This window comes from Cherax quadricarinatus, chromosome 31 (assembly GCF_038502225.1).
Source record: "Cherax quadricarinatus isolate ZL_2023a chromosome 31, ASM3850222v1, whole genome shotgun sequence".
NCBI lineage: Eukaryota > Metazoa > Arthropoda > Malacostraca > Decapoda > Parastacidae > Cherax > Cherax quadricarinatus.
The window spans coordinates 24,202,035-24,221,372 of NC_091322.1; the positions used below are offsets into that span (position 1 = coordinate 24,202,035).

Here is a 19,338-nt window from a genome sequence, read left to right on the forward strand (position 1 = left end):
AGAGAAGACAAGAGCGAATGAAGGCGAAGAGAGAAGGGACGGAGTAAACAGGGGCGGCGAACAAATAAAGAATGTCTACTAATATCAGTGACCATTCTATAAATGGAAGGATTGCGGAGATCATGAGAGCGTACATAGTAGCGCAGGCAATGGGCATCACGGCGATCGGATAAGGATGGAACGTTCGCTTCTGCATAGAGGCTCTCGACAGGGCAAGAGCGAAAAGCACCAAGGCATAAACGTAATCCTTGGTGATGAATGGGGTTAAGGCTAGAGAGAGTAGCAGGAGATGCCGCTGAATAGATCTGGTCACCATAATCAAGTTTCGATAAAATAAGGGTGGAATGTAGGTGAAGGAGGGTTCGACGATCAGCTCCCCATGAAAGATGAGCAAGGGTTTTAAGAAGGTTCAGCCGGCTGTGACAAGTTGCCTTCAGAGAGGTAATGTGAGGTTTCCAGGATAACCTACGATCAAAGAGGAGGCCCAGAAACTTGACTGTATCACGTTCAGGGATACGGGAGCCATAGAGGTACAAAGGATGATCGGAGATGACAGAGCGTCTAGTGAAAGTAATTTGGTGGGTTTTAGTGCTGGAAAATTTAAACCCACGTGTGGTGGCCCAATTGGAAACATGGTCGACTGCATGCTGGAGAGAAACTGTAATGAGGTGACAGTCAGTGCCTGCACAGGCAATAGCGAAGTCATCAACATAGAGTGATGACCAAATATTTAATGGAAGACTAGAGGCCAGATCATTAATAGCAAGGAGAAAAAGTGTTGTGCTCAGAACACATCCCTGGGGGACACCTTCAGCTTTGATAAAGTCCGGGGAGAGCACATTATTAACCCGAACACGGAAATGCCTGTCAGTTAAAAAGTTCTTAAGGAAGGATGGTAGATTGCCTCGAAGGCCTAAGGAGTGGGCTTGGGCTAAAATATTATACCTCCAAGTTGTGTCATATGCCTTCTCAAGGTCAAAAAATATGGCAATAACTGAGTGGTTATTCGCAAAGGCATTACGAACATACGTATCCAAGCGTAGTAAGGGGTCTATGGTAGAACGTCCCTTACAAAAGCCATATTGACGAGTGGAGAGACTGTTGTGTGTCTCTAAATACCACACTAAACGTCTATTTACTAGGCGTTCCATCACTTTGCAAACTGCACTGGTAAGAGCAATGGGACGATAGTGGGAGATTTCATGTCCCGTAGTGCCTGGTTTGCAGAAAGGGAGAACAATGGCGGATTTCCACAGCTGTGGAAGAACCCTTTGTGACCAAATAAGATTGTAAAGGCGTAATAGGACTGCAAGGGCTGACTGATGTAAATGTTGTAGCATACGAATATGAATGTCGTCGGGCCCAGCTGCCGATGATCGGCAAGCTGAGAGTGTTGCCTCCAGTTCTTGAAGTGGAGAGAAGAAAAGTCCAAGGGTGCTAACTCTCTGGCAGACTTTGAGGAAAGAAATGAGGGGCATAGATGGAGTCCCTGAGAAATACGGACCAGATGATTGCCAATTTCATTGGCAACATCTAGTGGGTTTGCTATTTCAACACCGGCAACCCGCAGAACAGGAGCCGGGTCAGGGGAATATTTACCACTCAGTTTTCGTACTTTTTTCCAGACTGCACTCATAGAGGAAGCAGAGGTGAAGGTGGAGACATAATCTCTCCAGCAAGTGCGTTTAGCATCACAGATGACACGGCGAGCGATCGCACGCTTCTGCTTAAAATCAAGAAGTCTCTCTGTGGTTCTATTGTACTGGTACCTGCCCCATGCAGCGCGTTTCAAACGTACTGCACGAGCACAAGCAGGAGACCACCAAGGCACGCATTTCTGAGAATGCCTGCCCGAAGTTTGGGGTATAGAATGAGAAGCTGCGGTTAAAACAGAGGACGAGAAGAGGTGTAAAAGCTCATCGATGGAGGACGAAGAAGGAACCTCTCTAAAAACAGTTAGGTGTGAGTAAAGGTTCCAATTTGCCTGATCAAATTGCCAGCATGGGATGCGAAGAGGTGGTGAATATGAAGGGGAAGTAAGAATGATTGGGAAATGATCGCTGTCATGTAAGTCCGGGAGAACAGACCAAGTGAAGTCTAATGCGGCGGAGGAAGAGCAGACTGAGAGATCGATGCAAGAGAGAGTGCGAGTCCGAGGATCAAAATGGGTGTGAGTACCTGTATTTAAAACATGGAGGGGGTGGGTGGCAAGAAAAGCCTCTAACTGAATGCCACGGGAATCACAGTGAGACCCCCCCCCCAGAGGAAATGGTGGGCATTAAAATCACCAAGTAACAGAATCGGTGGCAGTAATGACGAAACAAAAAAGGCAATATCCGGAATAGATAATGCCCGAGAAGGAGAGAGATATAAAGAACAGAGTGTGTACCACCTATGCAAGTGGATACGGGCTGCTGTGTAATGCAGCAAAGTACGAACAAATAGCTGATGGTACGGAATATCAGTGCGTAGAAAAAGGGCACTTTCATTAAAGGTCCCATCAGGAAAAGGATCTGAAGAATACAATAAATTATAGCCTGAGATGGGAGAGATAACAGCAGAGTGTAATTTTGGTTCCTGTAAGCAAACACCAACAGGGGAAAACTGGGAGAGTAACATCTGAAGCTCACCCTGATTACCCCTGAGGCCATGTATATTCCACTGTAAATAGGCCATGATTGGCAATGATAAAGATACCTGAAATACGCAGGTAAGGGTCCCTACAGACTAGAGGGGTTAGAAAAGTCCACATGCAGAGGCAGTGGAAAACGTTCAAGCAGTGAAGGAACGGTGCGCTGTGAAGAAAGGAGTTGCGCAGATGGAGCAGAGAGAGAAGGAGCGGAGGGTGGATCAGTGTCCATTGATGGTTTGGTCTCTGCAATATATTCAGAGATTGCTTCAAGTGTTTCGGAATTCAGAGACGTCGTATGGGAGACAATATTGGAAATGGTAGGGGGAGGATGAGTAAAGATTGGAACTGTATTGGACTCTACCAAGGTAGGGGGGGGCGAAAGGGTGGAGGGAACTGGAGAAGCGTGGAAGGGGACAGAAGAGGCAGAAACCTGGGAGGTGGCAGAAGAGGAAGAAACTTGGGAGGGAACAGGGGAGGAAGGTACAGTACGAGGAGGAGGGTGAACCTCTACACTTGTAACAGAGCCAGTGAGAGGGGGAGAACCAGGTACAGAGACAGGGAAGGTAAAATGAGGAGGTGGAAGATGGGTAGGTGTTAACGGACCTTTTTTTGACTTTTGAGAAGTAGAGGGACGATTGGGAGGTGGTGTCATACGAGATCTCATCGCTACTGAGGCTTGTGAGAGAGAACACGAAGAAGTGAGATCAGACCGAGGCGCTGAAGTAGGGACGTCTGAGCCGAGGACAGCAAAAGAATTAGATACAGGAGTGACTATGGGAGAGGGAACCACAGAGGTGGGTGCAGAAGATGGGATACCAGAAGTGGGGGGACGTTTTGAAACACGGGAATAAGAAACACGAGGTAGTCTCCCTTGAAGGCGGAGATGAGAAACTGCCATGGCATAAGGGAGACCTTCTGCCTCTTTGATGTAACGGATTTCCCGCTCGTTTAAGTAGACTTGACAACGGCAAGACTACGAAGGGTGAGCCTCATGACAATTAAGGCAAGAGGGAGGTCGATTGCAAGATGTATTAGAATGGTCATCGGCACCATGACTGGGCATTCGGCGATAGATCTGCAATATTTTGCTGGATGGCCAAATCACCAGCAATTTCTACACTGTTGCGGTGTAGGGATCACCTTTCGAACTTGTAACCCATGTCCTGCTACATAAACTGAGGATGGGAGTTCACGGCTGTCAAAAGTTATACGAGCCACATTGCTAGGGTATTGTCTCCGCCCGCGGGTAGGAAGAACATAAGTGTCTACCTTGAGGACTGGGAGATCTTGGAGTTCCAGCTGTTCAAGAATGTCAGTGCCACATGTCTGGAAATTTTGTTGAACTATGGTATGGGGCAGAATGACGGTACCACTACAAGAATTGAGGGAATGATGTTTTTCTATAGTGACAGGAACAGTATCGGTATTGTAAAGACGAGAAAGCTCATGAGCCTGGGTAGCATTCTGTACGGTGATGATGCACGTACCGTTCTTAAGAGCATGAAAAGAAATATCTTTACCAACATGGCGTAGGAGTGCCTTGCCAATACTGTGGTCAGAAAGATAGGCAGTAGAGGAAGTCGGTCGTAAAGTGAAGAATTTAGTCCATTGTGCAGTCTGAAACTGAGTGTGGAAAGGTAGTGAAGGACGTGTCGATCTTTTCTGAGAAGAACGAGAAGGTGGAGAAGTATCATCAGCAGGTAATTGTCATTGGCGTTTAGGCGTGGGACCAGAGTTGGTCCGACGTGGAACGGGTCGGCGATTCGAAAATTGCCGCACCGTAGAGGGAGAGGCCGGAAGCATAGTCAGAGGAGAGCGAAAGTCAGATAAATCGAAGGAGTCGGTCGAGGCCTCAGTACCTGAAGCGGGTGAGGAAACAGCACCGGCAAGAGGTACAGAGGCATGAGGAGTGTCCGAAGAGTGGTCCAAAGACAAGGCGGGGTCAGAACGGGGTGCGGTATCAAGAAGGGGCCCGGGGGTAGCAGGTTCATGGACTAGGGCTGGCATGGTTAGTTTACTTCTTTCTTTTTGTTTTTAAGAAAAAAAAGAAAGAAGAAAAGAAAAGAAAAATAAAAAAAAGAATAAAAAAAAGGGGGGACCGGGGAGGGATAGTTCCTAGGAGGAATGAAAGGGCCAGAAATCTCCCTCCACGCCCAAGAGGACCTCAGCACCGCAAGTAGCGCAGATGCAGCATGGAACCCGTGCCATACCCTACCCATCATGCCAGTAAACCGGCAATCCGGGATAGCAACCTCACATCTGCCGAGCTACCTCGGTGGACAAAAGAGAGGGCAGCCGGAAATCCGCCACAAAGCATACCTCCTTCGGCCACCACCCCCGGAATCCGAAAGGTGGCTTCCAGAGATACACCCATCGCCCGAGAGACACCCAAAGCCACCCTCCGGGATATCGGAGAGGGATCGGGACATCCCCAGGCAATCCAGATTCCACGGCAAACTACGCCACCGCCAAGAACCTCAACGGAATGGGATGGACCCCGGTACCCTTTCCCCTACCTAGGAACTAGCGTGCCTGTGGGAAAAAAAAAAAAAAAAACCAAAGGCCAAAAAGGAAGGGCAAAAGGGAGGGGTGGGGAGGAGGAGGAGGAAAGGAAAAAGGGGAGGATGGGATAGGGAACAGGGGATTGGGGGGTAATTAGGTTCAGTCTGAGGAAGGAGACCGACAGGTCTAATTCCTCAGACCAAGAGCCTCTTCACCATGCCATGGAGCCCCCCTTGAAGAGGTATCCTAGATTAAATCTTCACAATGTACTTTTATGCGCACATGTGTTCTCAAGACCATTGTAAATAATGTATTTTGTAACGTATGCAAAGTTTATAGAAAACTTACATAAATACTTACACGTTTAAACCTTAAATGCTCATCAATCTTACATATGGAAAACCTTGCATTCATTCTAAGGTTTATCAATTTTACATATGGATAACCTTGTATTCATTTTGGCATTGTAAGTCTCAATTTTCATTTTTTTCATCAGAGAAGCTAGAAGAATTGATATACTGATTTGCATGCGATAAATTTAGTGCCCCATCCTACCTGTTTTACTCATTAATGGTAATAACATGAAAATCTAAATTGTTAGTGGCTTCAAACTTGATGTGCTGGTGTATTTTAGGATATTGGTCCCTCAGATATCAAGATAAATGCTTCTTCAGCTTGGATTCAAAGCTGGTGTTTCTTGGTTGAAGTTCTGATTTGGTTTTGGGCTGTGTATGTCCTAATTTGCCGTCTTTATTGAAGAAATTGGGTACTGGATCCATAACTCGTGAATACCTCAACTTATTCATTTCGAAGCTTCAGTGATATTTAAAATACAAACTAATGTTTCACTATTCCTTTCGCATGCAAATGGGGTACAGGAAGCTGAGGTTATGCAATACAGGGATACCCTTCTCGGTTCACGCGTGCACTGAGGTACAAGGAACTGGGGTTATGTAACGCAGGGATACCTTTTTTGAATCCCGCATACACTGAGGTACCGGGAAATGGGATTATGTAACGCAGGGATACTTTCCTCGGACTAGTGACCACTATACACCTAGTTATTAAAGTTACTAGCTTTGTTAATCATATAACAATGCAATTGGAATTAGTCGTTTATTGGTTATCATAGGTGTAGGGGTTTTCATGTATGGGTGAGGAGGGATATTTGTGTTATCTCAAGTTCATGTTTGTGTGGTTGTTAATGATTTATTCTGTGTAAGACCTGTTTTTGTCTTTATCTATCTCTTGTATTGTATTGTTCTAAATAAAATATAAAAAAAAAAAAAAAAAAAAGCTTCGTAAGTTGAACTGAAACAGCAGACTACTAACAAATACACGTGTTGCGCAACAATTTTATTTTCGCCAGGGAGAAAGCACTACCCACCGTACAGATCATGTAGCACCTGGGGGAATGGGACGCTTTTAGAATCTTTCCAAGGGAAGACATGTCCAGTTCCTTGGATCAAGAGCCCCTCACCAAGGTGAGTCAACGACTCAATAAAAGCATGTAGCGTGGCATTCTATCGTTTCCTTTACTTCTGTCGGTTTGTTATAACAGATTCTAGTTATACATATTACTAGATTTATAAAATATTGTTTTCGTATGATTATTTTAGCTATTATAATTATCAAAACTAAGCGCTAAACCCGCCAGGGTCATAGTTATTTTATTACAGCCTAGGGCTGCAAGTGGCAACATCCATGATAGGAAAAAAATCATGAGTACTGTTCTACCTTTGATGAGTTCCCAGAGTTTTTCTACTCCCGGAGCCCGGTCATGGGCCAGGCTCGTCTGGTGTTTGCCTGGTCAACCAGGCAGTTGCTGCTGGTGGTCCGCTGCCCCACATATCCATCACAGCCTGGTTGATCTGGCACCTGGTGAAGATACTAATACAACTAGGTACTTTCTCTGCAGGCACTTCCCTGTGGTACTTACTTTATCACTCCTGGAGCTCCTGTTGCTCTTGGAGGAGGCGCGGGAGGAGGAGAGCAGCTGGGACTCGGAGGCCAAGCGGTTGAACTTCTGAGTAGCTTCCCTGACAGACACGGAGATCTTACGTTCCTCCTCCGAGCGTTCTCCACCACCACCACCTCCCATATCGGCAGTGTCTCCACCACCACCATCGCTGCTGCCTTCACCTCCCACCTGCAGTATGTGAAGCAAGAAGGGGCAAAAGTAAGCAAGCAAGTATATTCACATATATATAAATACAGTTACACAGATTATGATACATAGCTGCATTTGTGTAGAGAACCTGAGATAACCCAAAAAACTCGGACAGAGTGACTTATTTCCACTGGGGTCCTTTTATTTCCATTAATTACTGGACTTACTCCATAACAGTAACCATAGACACTAAATTTCAAGGGACTCAGAACATTGTCCAAGTACATAGTACTGGCCCAGATACACAGATCACACATTCAGTATTTTCAAGGCTACACGGGCGTTATATATAATTGAGATACAACAGTTTACATGATTCATGAAATCGTAATGACACGATTGCAAACAAACCATACCACGGGCGGGGTTAAAACCCGCGATCAGAGTCATAAAAGTCCAGACCGACGCGCTAGGCACTGGGCCAGTGGCTAGCGTGTTGGTCTGGAGTTTTATGACTCTCTGATCGCGGGTTCTATCCCCGCCCGTGGTATGGTTCATATAATAGTTTTACTACCACCACCAACAGCCTGATAACTGAAGCTATCAACATGGTTGATAGCTTCAGTAATCAGGCTGTTAGTGGTGGACCACTACTGCGATAACCCCCAAAATCAATTACAAGTCAACCACATTGTCCCCGCAAGTGTCTCAACACATCACACACAATCTATCAACGTTTCACTGGGTTAACTTTCTTACGTGATTCCCACCATCAATTTCTGACCATTCCCTGCAAACTTACAAACACATTTTCTTTGTCAACTTTGGTTAGCTTAAATAAACTTGCAAAAGTGTATATGTAACCACACAAACAAATAAAAAAAAGCAGTCGTGATCAGATCTAGCAATGAAAGTACATAAGTACGTTTGTGGAGCAACTTGCAATGAGAACAGACTGATGTTGTAGTTGTCAGGCTTAGGTGGTGGTGAAGGTGGGAGGCAGAAGAGGAAGTGAAGGTGGGAGGCAGAAGAGGAGGTGAAGGTGGGAGGCAGAAGAGGAAGTGAAGGTGGGAGGCAGAAGAGGAGGTGAAGGTGGGAGGCAGAAGAGGAGGTGAAGGTGGGAGGCAGAAGAGGAAGTGAAGGTGGGAGGCAGAAGAGGAAGTGAAGGTGGGAGGCAGAAGAGGAAGTGAAGGTGGGAGGCAGAAGAGGAAGTGAAGGTGGGAGGCAGAAGAGGAGGTGAAGGTGGGAGGCAGAAGAGGAAGTGAAGGTGGGAGGCAGAAGAGGAGGTGAAGGTGGGAGGCAGAAGAGGAAGTGAAGGTGGGAGGCAGAAGAGGAAGTGAAGGTGGGAGGCAGAAGAGGAAGTGAAGGTGGGAGGCAGAAGAGGAAGTGAAGGTGGGAGGCAGAAGAGGAGGTGAAGGTGGGAGGCAGAAGAGGAAGTGAAGGTGGGAGGCAGAAGAGGAGGTGAAGGTGGGAGGCAGAAGAGGAGGTGAAGGTGGGAGGCAGAAGAGGAAGTGAAGGTGGGAGGCAGAAGAGGAGGTGAAGGTGGGAGGCAGAAGAGGAAGTGAAGGTGGGAGGCAGAAGAGGAAGTGAAGGTGGGAGGCAGAAGAGGAAGTGAAGGTGGGAGGCAGAAGAGGAGGTGAAGGTGGGAGGCAGAAGAGGAAGTGAAGGTGGGAGGCAGAAGAGGAAGTGAAGGTGGGAGGCAGAAGAGGAAGTGAAGGTGGGAGGCAGAAGAGGAGGTGAAGGTGGGAGGCAGAAGAGGAAGTGAAGGTGGGAGGCAGAAGAGGAGGTGAAGGTGGGAGGCAGAAGAGGAAGTGAAGGTGGGAGCCAGAAGAGGAAGTGAAGGTGGGAGGCAGAAGAGGAAGTGAAGGTGGGAGGCAGAAGAGGAGGTGAAGGTGGGAGGCAGAAGAGGAAGTGAAGGTGGGAGGCAGAAGAGGAAGTGAAGGTGGGAGGCAGAAGAGGAGGTGAAGGTGGGAGGCAGAAGAGGAGGTGAAGGTGGGAGGCAGAAGAGGAAGTGAAGGTGGGAGGCAGAAGAGGAAGTGAAGGTGGGAGGCAGAAGAGGAGGTGAAGGTGGGAGGCAGAAGAGGAAGTGAAGGTGGGAGGCAGAAGAGGAAGTGAAGGTGGGAGGCAGAAGAGGAAGTGAAGGTGGGAGGCAGAAGAGGAAGTGAAGGTGGGAGGCAGAAGAGGAAGTGAAGGTGGGAGGCAGAAGAGGAAGTGAAGGTGGGAGGCAGAAGAGGAAGTGAAGGTGGGAGGCAGAAGAGGAAGTGAAGGTGGGAGGCAGAAGAGGAAGTGAAGGTGGGAGGCAGAAGAGGAAGTGAAGGTGGGAGGCAGAAGAGGAAGTGAAGGTGGGTGGCAGAAGAGGAAGTGAAGGTGGGAGGCAGAAGAGGAAGTGAAGGTGGGAGGCAGAAGAGGAGGTGAAGGTGGGAGGCAGAAGAGGAGGTGGTGCAAGAGAAGATGCAAGAGGAGGAGGAGGAGGACAGAGAGGAAGGGAGACAGGATAGTAAGGAAGAGGATAAGATGCCAGGCTCTCCATCGGGAGGGTGCGACAAAAAAAAAAAAAGTCACTTAACGAAAGCTAGTCTACCAGCTACGTGTCTCCTACTTGCATCTAATCACAAACAAGCGGATAAACAAAACTCACGAAACCGTACATGAATGCAGCCGGAGGTTTGAACCCACGGCAAGCGGGTTCAAACATCCTACCCCCACTTTCCTGTATTTTTTTTCATAAACAAAAGCGGCTGTGATACGTCTGGTAACGAGAAACGACAAGCAACGTTCGTATATGAACGTTTGTGTGTGGTGGAGCGAGTTAGGTTGGTGAACGTGCTCAAGGTATATCTGTCTTGGCAAGTACCCCCGTGCACCCCTCGCTGGAGCACCACCTCGTGCACCCCTTGCTAGATCACCACCCTGTGCACCCCTCACTAGATCACTACCCCGTAACACCCCTCACTATAGATCACCACCCCGTGCATCCCTCACTCGATCACCACCCCGTGCACCCCTTACTTGAGCACCACCCCATGCACCCCTCACTAGAGCACCACACCGTGAACCCCTCACTAGAGCAGAACCCCCGTGCACCCTCACTAGGTCACCACCTCGTGCACCCCTCACTAGAGCACCACCCCCGTGCACCCTCACTAGGTCACCACCTCGTGCACCCCCTCACTAGAGCACCACACCGTGAACCCCTCTCACTAGAGCACCACACCGTGAACCCCTCTCACTAGAGCACCACACCATGAACCCCTCACTAGAGCACCACACCGTGAACCCCTCACTAAATCACCACCCCGTGCACCTCTCACTAGATCACCACCCTATGCACCCCTTAACTTTACACTCAAGTTTAGCACTAAAAAATGTGCACTAAACCTGTTTGGGTCACAGCCTAAAGTGCCGCGGAGACTGTTTACATAGCTGAATACCCTCACATACCTGTGACTGGTTTTGAGTGCAGTTCTAACCTAGCGGCCCAGCTTGGGACCGGTGAACCAGGCTGCTGCTGCTGCTTGCATCTTGCATCCATAGCCATGGGGGTGCTCTTGTACTTGAAGCAAGTGGTGGTCCAATTTCCTCTTTTAGACCTGAACCTTCGTTCCAGCAATTTCATTCTTTCTAAATGAGCTCGTTCACACACCCTGGCCAGGGGCTTACCCTTGAAGAATGCTGTATCTTGCACATATCTTTACTCCCTTCTCTTCCCTTACACACACACTTACACACACACACACACACACACACACACACACACACACACACACACACACACACACACACACACACACACACACACACATACGGGGCCAGGAACTGTGACTCAATCCCTGCAACCACAAATATGTAAGTACACACACTAAAGTCAAGTGTCTATTTGACAAGAGCCTTTGACAGATGGTAACTGCTACTACTACTAAACCCAGCATGTCAAGATTACTGTGTCAGAGGTTGAGTGCAGGTGGCCACAGGTGATCACCTCCAGCAACAGTGTGTCAAGGTTACTGTGCAGGTGTTCACCTCTCGCACAGTGTGTCAAGGTCACTGTCTCAAGTTAACTGCGGGTGGCAGCAGCAGTTGTTCACCTCCAGCTCCATGGCGGCGATAGATAACACCAAACGGGATACCATGATGGCACTTCCAACACTGCCACACACACACTGCCACACATACACCCCCACACCCCACACCCTGACACACACACACGTTAAAACGTCATCCCTTCAACCTCCTCCCCGGCTCATCTCCCAATAAACACATGTGCTTCACCCTCGCCAAGCGGCCAGAGGCACAACGCTCTCGGTATCACCCATCATTCACCCACAGCATCCACCTTCACCCACTCGCCGCTTCCTCACGTTATACACTGCTATATTCAGTAATAAGCTACAGGAAAACTGCCAGAGTTTTAAGTGAGCTCGCTGGCATAAATTATAAATTTTAGATAGATAAACCTCGCAGGTCGATACACCTTGTCTCAAAATATAACCAGCCAAGACTGTGACTATGACTCAGCAGCAGCATGACAAGCAGCAACACATACAACAGTAGCAGTAATATGAGAAGCAGCAACACATACATCAACAGTAGCAACATGAGAAGCAGCAACATATACATCAGTAGTAGCATCAACACATGCATCAGCAGCATCAACATGAGAAGCAGCAACATATACATCAGTAGCAATAACATGAGAAGCAGCAACATATACATCAGTAGTAGCATCAACACATGCAGCAGCAGCATCAACATGAGAAGCAGCAACACATGCAGCAGTAGCATCAACATGAGAAGCAGCAACATATACATCAGTAGCAGCATCAACGTGAGAAGAAGCAACATATACATCAGTAGCAACAACATGAGAAGCAGCAACATATACATCAGTAGTAGCATCAACATGAGAAGCAGCAACATATACATCAGTAGTAGCATCAACATGAGAAGCAGCAACATATACATCAGTAGTAGCATCAACATGAGAAGCAGCAACATATACATCAGCAGCAGCATCAACATGAGAAGCAGCAACATATACATCAGCAGCAGCATCAACATGAGAAGCAGCAACATATACATCAGTAGTAGCATCAACATGAGAAGCAGCAACATATACATCAGTAGTAGCATCAACATGAGAAGCAGCAACATATACATCAGTAGTAGCATCAACATGAGAAGCAGCAACATATACATCAGTAGTAGCATCAACATGAGAAGCAGCAACATATACATCAGTAGTAGCATCAACATGAGAAGCAGCAACATATACATCAGTAGTAGCATCAACATGAGAAGCGGCAACATATACATCAGTAGCAACAACATGAGAAGCAGCAACATATACATCAGTAGCATCAACATGAGAAGCAGCAACATATACATCAGTAGTAGCATCAACATGAGAAGCAGCAACATATACATCAGTAGTAGCATCAACATGAGAAGCAGCAACATATGCAGTAGCAGCATCAACATGTGAAGCGGCAACATATACATCAGTAGTAGCATCAACATGAGAAGCAGCAACATATACATCAGTAGTAGCATCAACATGAGAAGCATCAACACATGCAGCAGCAGCATCAACATGAGAAGCAGCAACATATACATCAGTAGTAGCATCAACATGAGAAGCAGCAACATATACATCAGTAGTAGCATCAACATGAGAAGCAGCAACATATACATCAGTAGTAGCATCAACATGAGAAGCATCAACACATGCAGCAGCAGCATCAACATGAGAAGCAGCAACATATACATCAGTAGTAGCATCAACATGAGAAGCAGCAACATATACATCAGTAGTAGCATCAACATGAGAAGCGGCAACATATACATCAGTAGTAGCATCAACATGAGAAGCGGCAACATATACATCAGTAGTAGCATCAACATGAGAAGCAGCAACATATACATCAGTAGTAGCATCAACATGAGAAGCAGCAACATATACATCAGTAGTAGCATCAACATGAGAAGCGGCAACATATACATCAGTAGTAGCATCCACATGAGAAGCAGCAACATATACATCAGTAGTAGCATCAATATGAGAAGCAGCAACATATACATCAGTAGTAGCATCAACATGAGAAGCGGCAACATATACATCAGTAGTAGCATCAACATGAGAAGCAGCAACATATACATCAGTAGTAGCATCAACATGAGAAGCGGCAACATATACATCAGTAGTACCATCAACATGAGAAGCAGCAACATATACATCAGTAGTAGCATCAACATGAGAAGCGGCAACATATACATCAGTAGCAATAACATGAGAAGCAGCAACATATACATCAGTAGCAATAACATGAGAAACAGCAACATATACATCAGTAGTGGCATCAACATGAGAAGCAGCAACATATACATCAGTAGTGGCATCAACATGAGAAGCAGCAACATATACATCAGTAGCAATAACATGAGAAGCAGCAACATATACATCAGTAGTAGCATCAACATGAGAAGCGGCAACATATACATCAGTAGTAGCATCAACATGAGAATCGGCAACATATACATCAGTAGCAATAACATGAGAAGCAGCAACATATACATCAGTAGTAGCATCAACATGAGAAGCGGCAACATATACATCAGTAGTAGCATCAACATGAGAAGCAGCAACATATACATCAGTAGTAGCATCAACATGAGAAGCAGCAACATATACATCAGTAGTACCATCAACATGAGAAGCGGCAACATATACATCAGTAGTAGCATCAACATGAGAAGCAGCAACATATACATCAGTAGTAGCATCAACATGAGAAGCAGCAACATATACATCAGTAGTAGCATCAACATGAGAAGCAGCAACATATACATCAGCAGCATCAACATGAGAAGCAGTAACATATACATCAGTAGTAGCATCAACGAGAAGCGGGAACATATACATCAGTAGCAATAACATGAGAAGCAGCAACATATACATCAGTAGTAGCATCAACATGAGAAGCAGCAACATATACATCAGTAGTAGCATCAACATGAGAAGCAGCAACATATACATCAGTAGTAGCATCAACATGAGAAGCAGCAACATATACATCAGTAGTAGCATCAACATGAGAAGCAGCAACATATACATCAGTAGTAGCATCAACATGAGAAGCAGCAACATATACATCAGTAGTAGCATCAACATGAGAAGCAGCAACATATACATCAGTAGTAGCATCAACATGAGAAGCGGCAACATATACAACATGAGAAGCAGCAACATATACATCAGCAGCAGCATCAACATGAGAAGCAGCAACATATACATCAGTAGTAGCATCAACATGAGAAGCAGCAACATATACATCAGTAGTAGCATCAACATGAGAAGCAGCAACATATACATCAGCAGCAGCATCAACATGAGAAGCAGCAACATATACATCAGCAGCAGCATCAACATGAGAAGCAGCAACATATACATCAGTAGTAGCATCAACATGAGAAGCAGCAACATATACATCAGTAGTAGCATCAACATGAGAAGCAGCAACATATACATCAGTAGTAGCATCAACATGAGAAGCAGCAACATATACATCAGCAGCAGCATCAACATGAGAAGCAGCAACATATACATCAGTAGTAGCATCAACATGAGAAGCAGCAACATATACATCAGCAGTAGCACCAACATGAGAAGCAGCAACACATGCAGCAGTAGCATCAACATGAGAAGCGGCAACATATACATCAGTAGTAGCATCAACATGAGAAGCAGCAACATATACATCAGTAGTAGCATCAACATGAGAAGCAGCAACATATACATCAGTAGTAGCATCAACATGAGAAGCAGCAACATATACATCAGTAGTAGCATCAACATGAGAAGCAGCAACACATGCAGCAGCATCAACATGAGAAGCAGCAACACATGCAGCAGCAGCATCAACATGAGAAGCAGCAACATATACATCAGTAGTAGCATCAACATGATAAGCAGCAACACATGCAGCAGCAGCATCAACATGAGAAGCAGCAACATATACATCAGTAGTAGCATCAACATGAGAAGCAGCAACACATGCAGCAGCAGCATCAACATGAGAAGCAGCAACATATACATCAGTAGTAGCATCAACATGAGAAGCAGCAACACATGCAGCAGCAGCATCAACATGAGAAGCGGCAACACATGCAGCAGCAGCATCAACATGAGAAGCAGCAACACATGAAGCATCAACATGAGAAGCGGCAACATATACATCAGTAGTAGCATCAACATGAGAAGCAGCAACACATGCAGCAGCAGCATCAACATGAGAAGCAGCAACACATGCAGCATCAACATGAGAAGCGGCAACATATACATCAGTAGTAGCATCAACATGAGAAGCAGCAACACATGCAGCAGCAGCATCAACATGAGAAGCAGCAACACATGCAGCATCAACATGAGAAGCGGCAACATATACATCAGTAGTAGCATCAACATGAGAAGCAGCAACACATGCAGCAGCAGCAGCATCAACATGAGAAGCAGCAACACATGCAGCAGCAACACGAGAAGCAGCAACACGAGAAGCAGCAACACGAGAAGCAGCAACACATACATCAGCAGAAGCAACATGAGAAGCAGAAATACAGCAGTAGCAACAGGGCAGGCGCCTGAACTTCCATACTGGGGGTAGGGGGTTAATGTGGCTTAGGGGTGACTATCTTGTTGGGAAGGGGAAAGGGGGTGGGGGCTAAGAGAAATATTTTGAAGCAACGTTTTATTATTGTTATTTTATTTGGATGGGGACGAGAACCGAGAGAATTTTTGGCCAGGCTGAAGCCTCCCCGAGCCCCCCCCCCCCTCTGTTCCCCCACTGGCGCCGACCTTAAACATAAGGAACACAACCAACGGTGACACAATATTAGCTTGTTTTGCATCTGTATTTTTTCTTCACTAAGGAGAAATTACCACCTGTATCTTTTCTTTAATACAGATAGCACACTGCAGATTTCTACGACACAAGTACAAACAACAAAAGTCACTGTCTGAATTTTTGGGAGGTTATCCTAGGTAATCCATACACATGCTGCTACGTATGATAATTTATGTAACTGCATTAATGTGTACCTGTACATGAATAAACACACTAACAAACTCTACGTTATTCACAGCGTTAATTGAGATATTATACAGAAAGCACAACTGGTGGTACGCCAGGCACACACCCCGTACTGAACTTTTATTTTCCTGATGGTCTACGTATCATGGCACGAAAGGCACCCCCACCACCTTCCCTGTTCTTGAGTTACCGCCTTAGGATCTTACGGGGAGATTAAAGGTGACTCGACGTGGCAGGGCTCCGGAGACAGAGTGGCGACGCATACTTCGTATGGAAACACTGACAAGACTGTTGAACCAACACTCCCTACAGGAAATCCTTATCTCTCGTCCTTCAGTTGGATAACTCGCTTCCTCACCTCAGTGTCAAGTATGTTTACCTTCTCACTACACTTACTGCTTCAATGCACACGGTGGTGCACAGTGACCTATCTGACACGTCTTATCCCTACGTAAGTTGACTGATATGTTTTGCTCTCTGTGTAAGCTACCTGACATGTTTTGTTCCCTGTTTAAGCTGCTGCATGACATGTCTTGCTCCCTGTGTCAGCTCCCCGACATGTCTTACTCCCTGTGTTAGCTCCCTGACATGTCTTGCTCCCTGTGTTAGCTTCCCGATATGTCTTGCTCCCTGTGTTAGCTCCCCGACATGTCTTGCTCCCTGTGTTAGCTCCCCGACATGTCTTCCTCCCTGTGTTAGCTCCATGACATGTCTTGCTGTGTGAGTTACTACACTTCACGAACCAGTTTGGCCCTACTCACAATCTTCCACAACCCTAGAACAACCTTCCAGCATTTACTAATGATTCACACAGGAACGAAGGCAGAGACCTTCTAAAGGAAACTGGACAGCTATCTCCTGCAAGTGTCTGATCAGCCAGACTGCGATAGCTATGTAGGCCTACGTGCCACTAACAGACTGGTGAAGCAAGCAGTCAACAGTTATGCCTGATCCTAGTGCCTGGTCCTAGTCCTTGACACCAATCACACGTAGGAGTATTTCAAGCATGCGTCAGTAACTCTAAAACACAGTAATCTAAGACACACTAATCAATCCCGTCACTACACGGAATGATCAAGGCGACTGCATGACCACGAGCTCCAGAGTCCGGAGAGTTACATTGTTGAGCGAAGGCAAGTTGAGATGAAGTGAGCACGTCAGTGCAGCTGCGACCACGGACCCCTGCTACAACCCTGCCTGCAGCTGCGACCACGGACCCCTGCTACAACCCTGCCTGCAGCTGCGACCACGGACCCCTGCTACAACCTTGCCTGCAGCTGCGACCACGGACTCCTGCTACAACCCTGCCTGCAGCTGCGACCACAGACCCCTGTTACAACCCTGCCTGCAGCTGCGACCACGGACCCCTGCTACAACCCTGCCTGCAGCTTACATGCTGCACTACTGACGGGTCATCTTACCATTAAGACCCGTGACCGGCCGCGTACTGGTGAACATTAAACAACAATAATCAATCAATTCCACAAATGAATATTCATGAATATAAAACACGCTTAGTACTGTAAAAAAAATATCATGGGGAAGAGCTAATCCTGTATGGGGGTCTAAGAGTGCTGGGAATGGGAGGCAATCAGGTTTGATTCAAAGTGCAGGATACATCCAATTCCTCAGATCAAGAGCCCCTCATCAGATTCTGAATATTTAGACCTAGCGCTTAGTCTGCTGGAATGTGAGACTAGAATATACAATGTGTTTTACTTTTCCAAAATTTTTAATGCACCAGCCAGTGCCCACTGAGGTGTGACCCAACAAAGAAGAAAACACTCGGTATCACTCATTCAATCATTGCCTTATCAGAAGGGTGCCGATATCACAGTTCAGATGATCCTTCAAACACAACGTCTCCACCCCTCCTTTAGAGGGCAGGCACTGTATTTCCACCTCCAGAACTTATGTCCGGCTAACCGGTTTCCCAGAAGCCCTTTCTAAACGTTACATAGCTCACACTCCAACAGCCCATCAAATTATTAAAACCACTTGCCTCCACTCCTATCTAAATAAATATGGCACTGTTTACCTGTTATTGTTCAGTGTTGCAAAACATAATTAAGAAAATATATGTAATTAAAATTAAATGGGAAACTTACGTTTTTTCCACTTTCTTCTCCGTCTGGAGAAGGTCTTAAGTTTTCTTTATTTTCTCCTGGTCTTTTTCTTGGTGGAACTGGAGGTGGGGGTTCATCGGATGATGGTGTGGAGGCAGATGACACTGTTGTTGTTGTAGCAGAAACTGACACAGAGTCACCATCTTCCGAGGGAGAAGAAATGGATGATGTTTGCTGAATAGGTAGACTTTTCGGACGGGAGGCTGACAAAGGTGCCAAAGGTGGTGGAGGAATGCTATAGTTTGCAAAAGATACTGGAGAGGGTTGTGGGCCTGAAGATCCCCCATATGTCACTAAACTGCTTGAGGATGCTGAGAGAGAACTCGAAGGGCGAGTCATTTGTGGTGCAAGAGGAATTCCTAGGTCAGCAGGTTCATCGTACGGGTACCTTGCCTCACCAAAGAGTGGCTCTGGCAGTGCTGGTGGTGGTGGGTACCTTGGTTCACCTACAGCAGGGTATCTTGTTTCTGTAGGTGTGTACATGGGAAGCTCCCCTGAATATCTTGACTCACCGCTTCCCTGATTACGTCCATTGAAGTGAGGAGGTGGGGGATCAAATCTTCTGTCTCCATATTTTAGGTCCTCCTGAGATGAATAAACCTGATGTGTTGGTGTTGTTACAGGAGGGGGTCTATATGGAGGAGGAGCCCGGTATGGAGGAGTTGTTCTGGAAAGAGGTGGAGGGGGAGGTATAGTCATTGGGGTGCAAGGCTGTGGGCTGTAACCTCCACTATGTGGAGGTGAACCATAAATACTGAACTGATTAGTACTGTTGAAGCTGACCCCTCCAGGTGAACAGCCAGGGCTGAGGTACTCAGATTCAGAAAGTGGAGTGCCAATTCTATATTTCCTTTTGAGAACGAGATACTTCTCACCACCTTCCTG

General features: G+C 46.4%; 1 protein-coding gene across 1 annotated transcript in view; it reads right to left on the reverse strand.

Moving 5' to 3' along the window:
• The window catches only part of LOC128698977 (uncharacterized), a 384,560-nt gene that overhangs the window by 347,746 nt on the left and 17,476 nt on the right, over positions 1 to 19,338 (reverse strand). The window contains exons 2-3 of the mRNA XM_070090399.1: positions 18,436 to 19,338; positions 7,074 to 7,283 (exon numbers count right to left, since the gene is read on the reverse strand). The exon at positions 18,436 to 19,338 is cut by the window's right edge and continues 53 nt beyond it. Coding sequence (XP_069946500.1) covers positions 7,074 to 7,283; positions 18,436 to 19,338 — 1,113 coding nt within the window. The remainder of the gene's footprint in view (positions 1 to 7,073; positions 7,284 to 18,435) is intronic.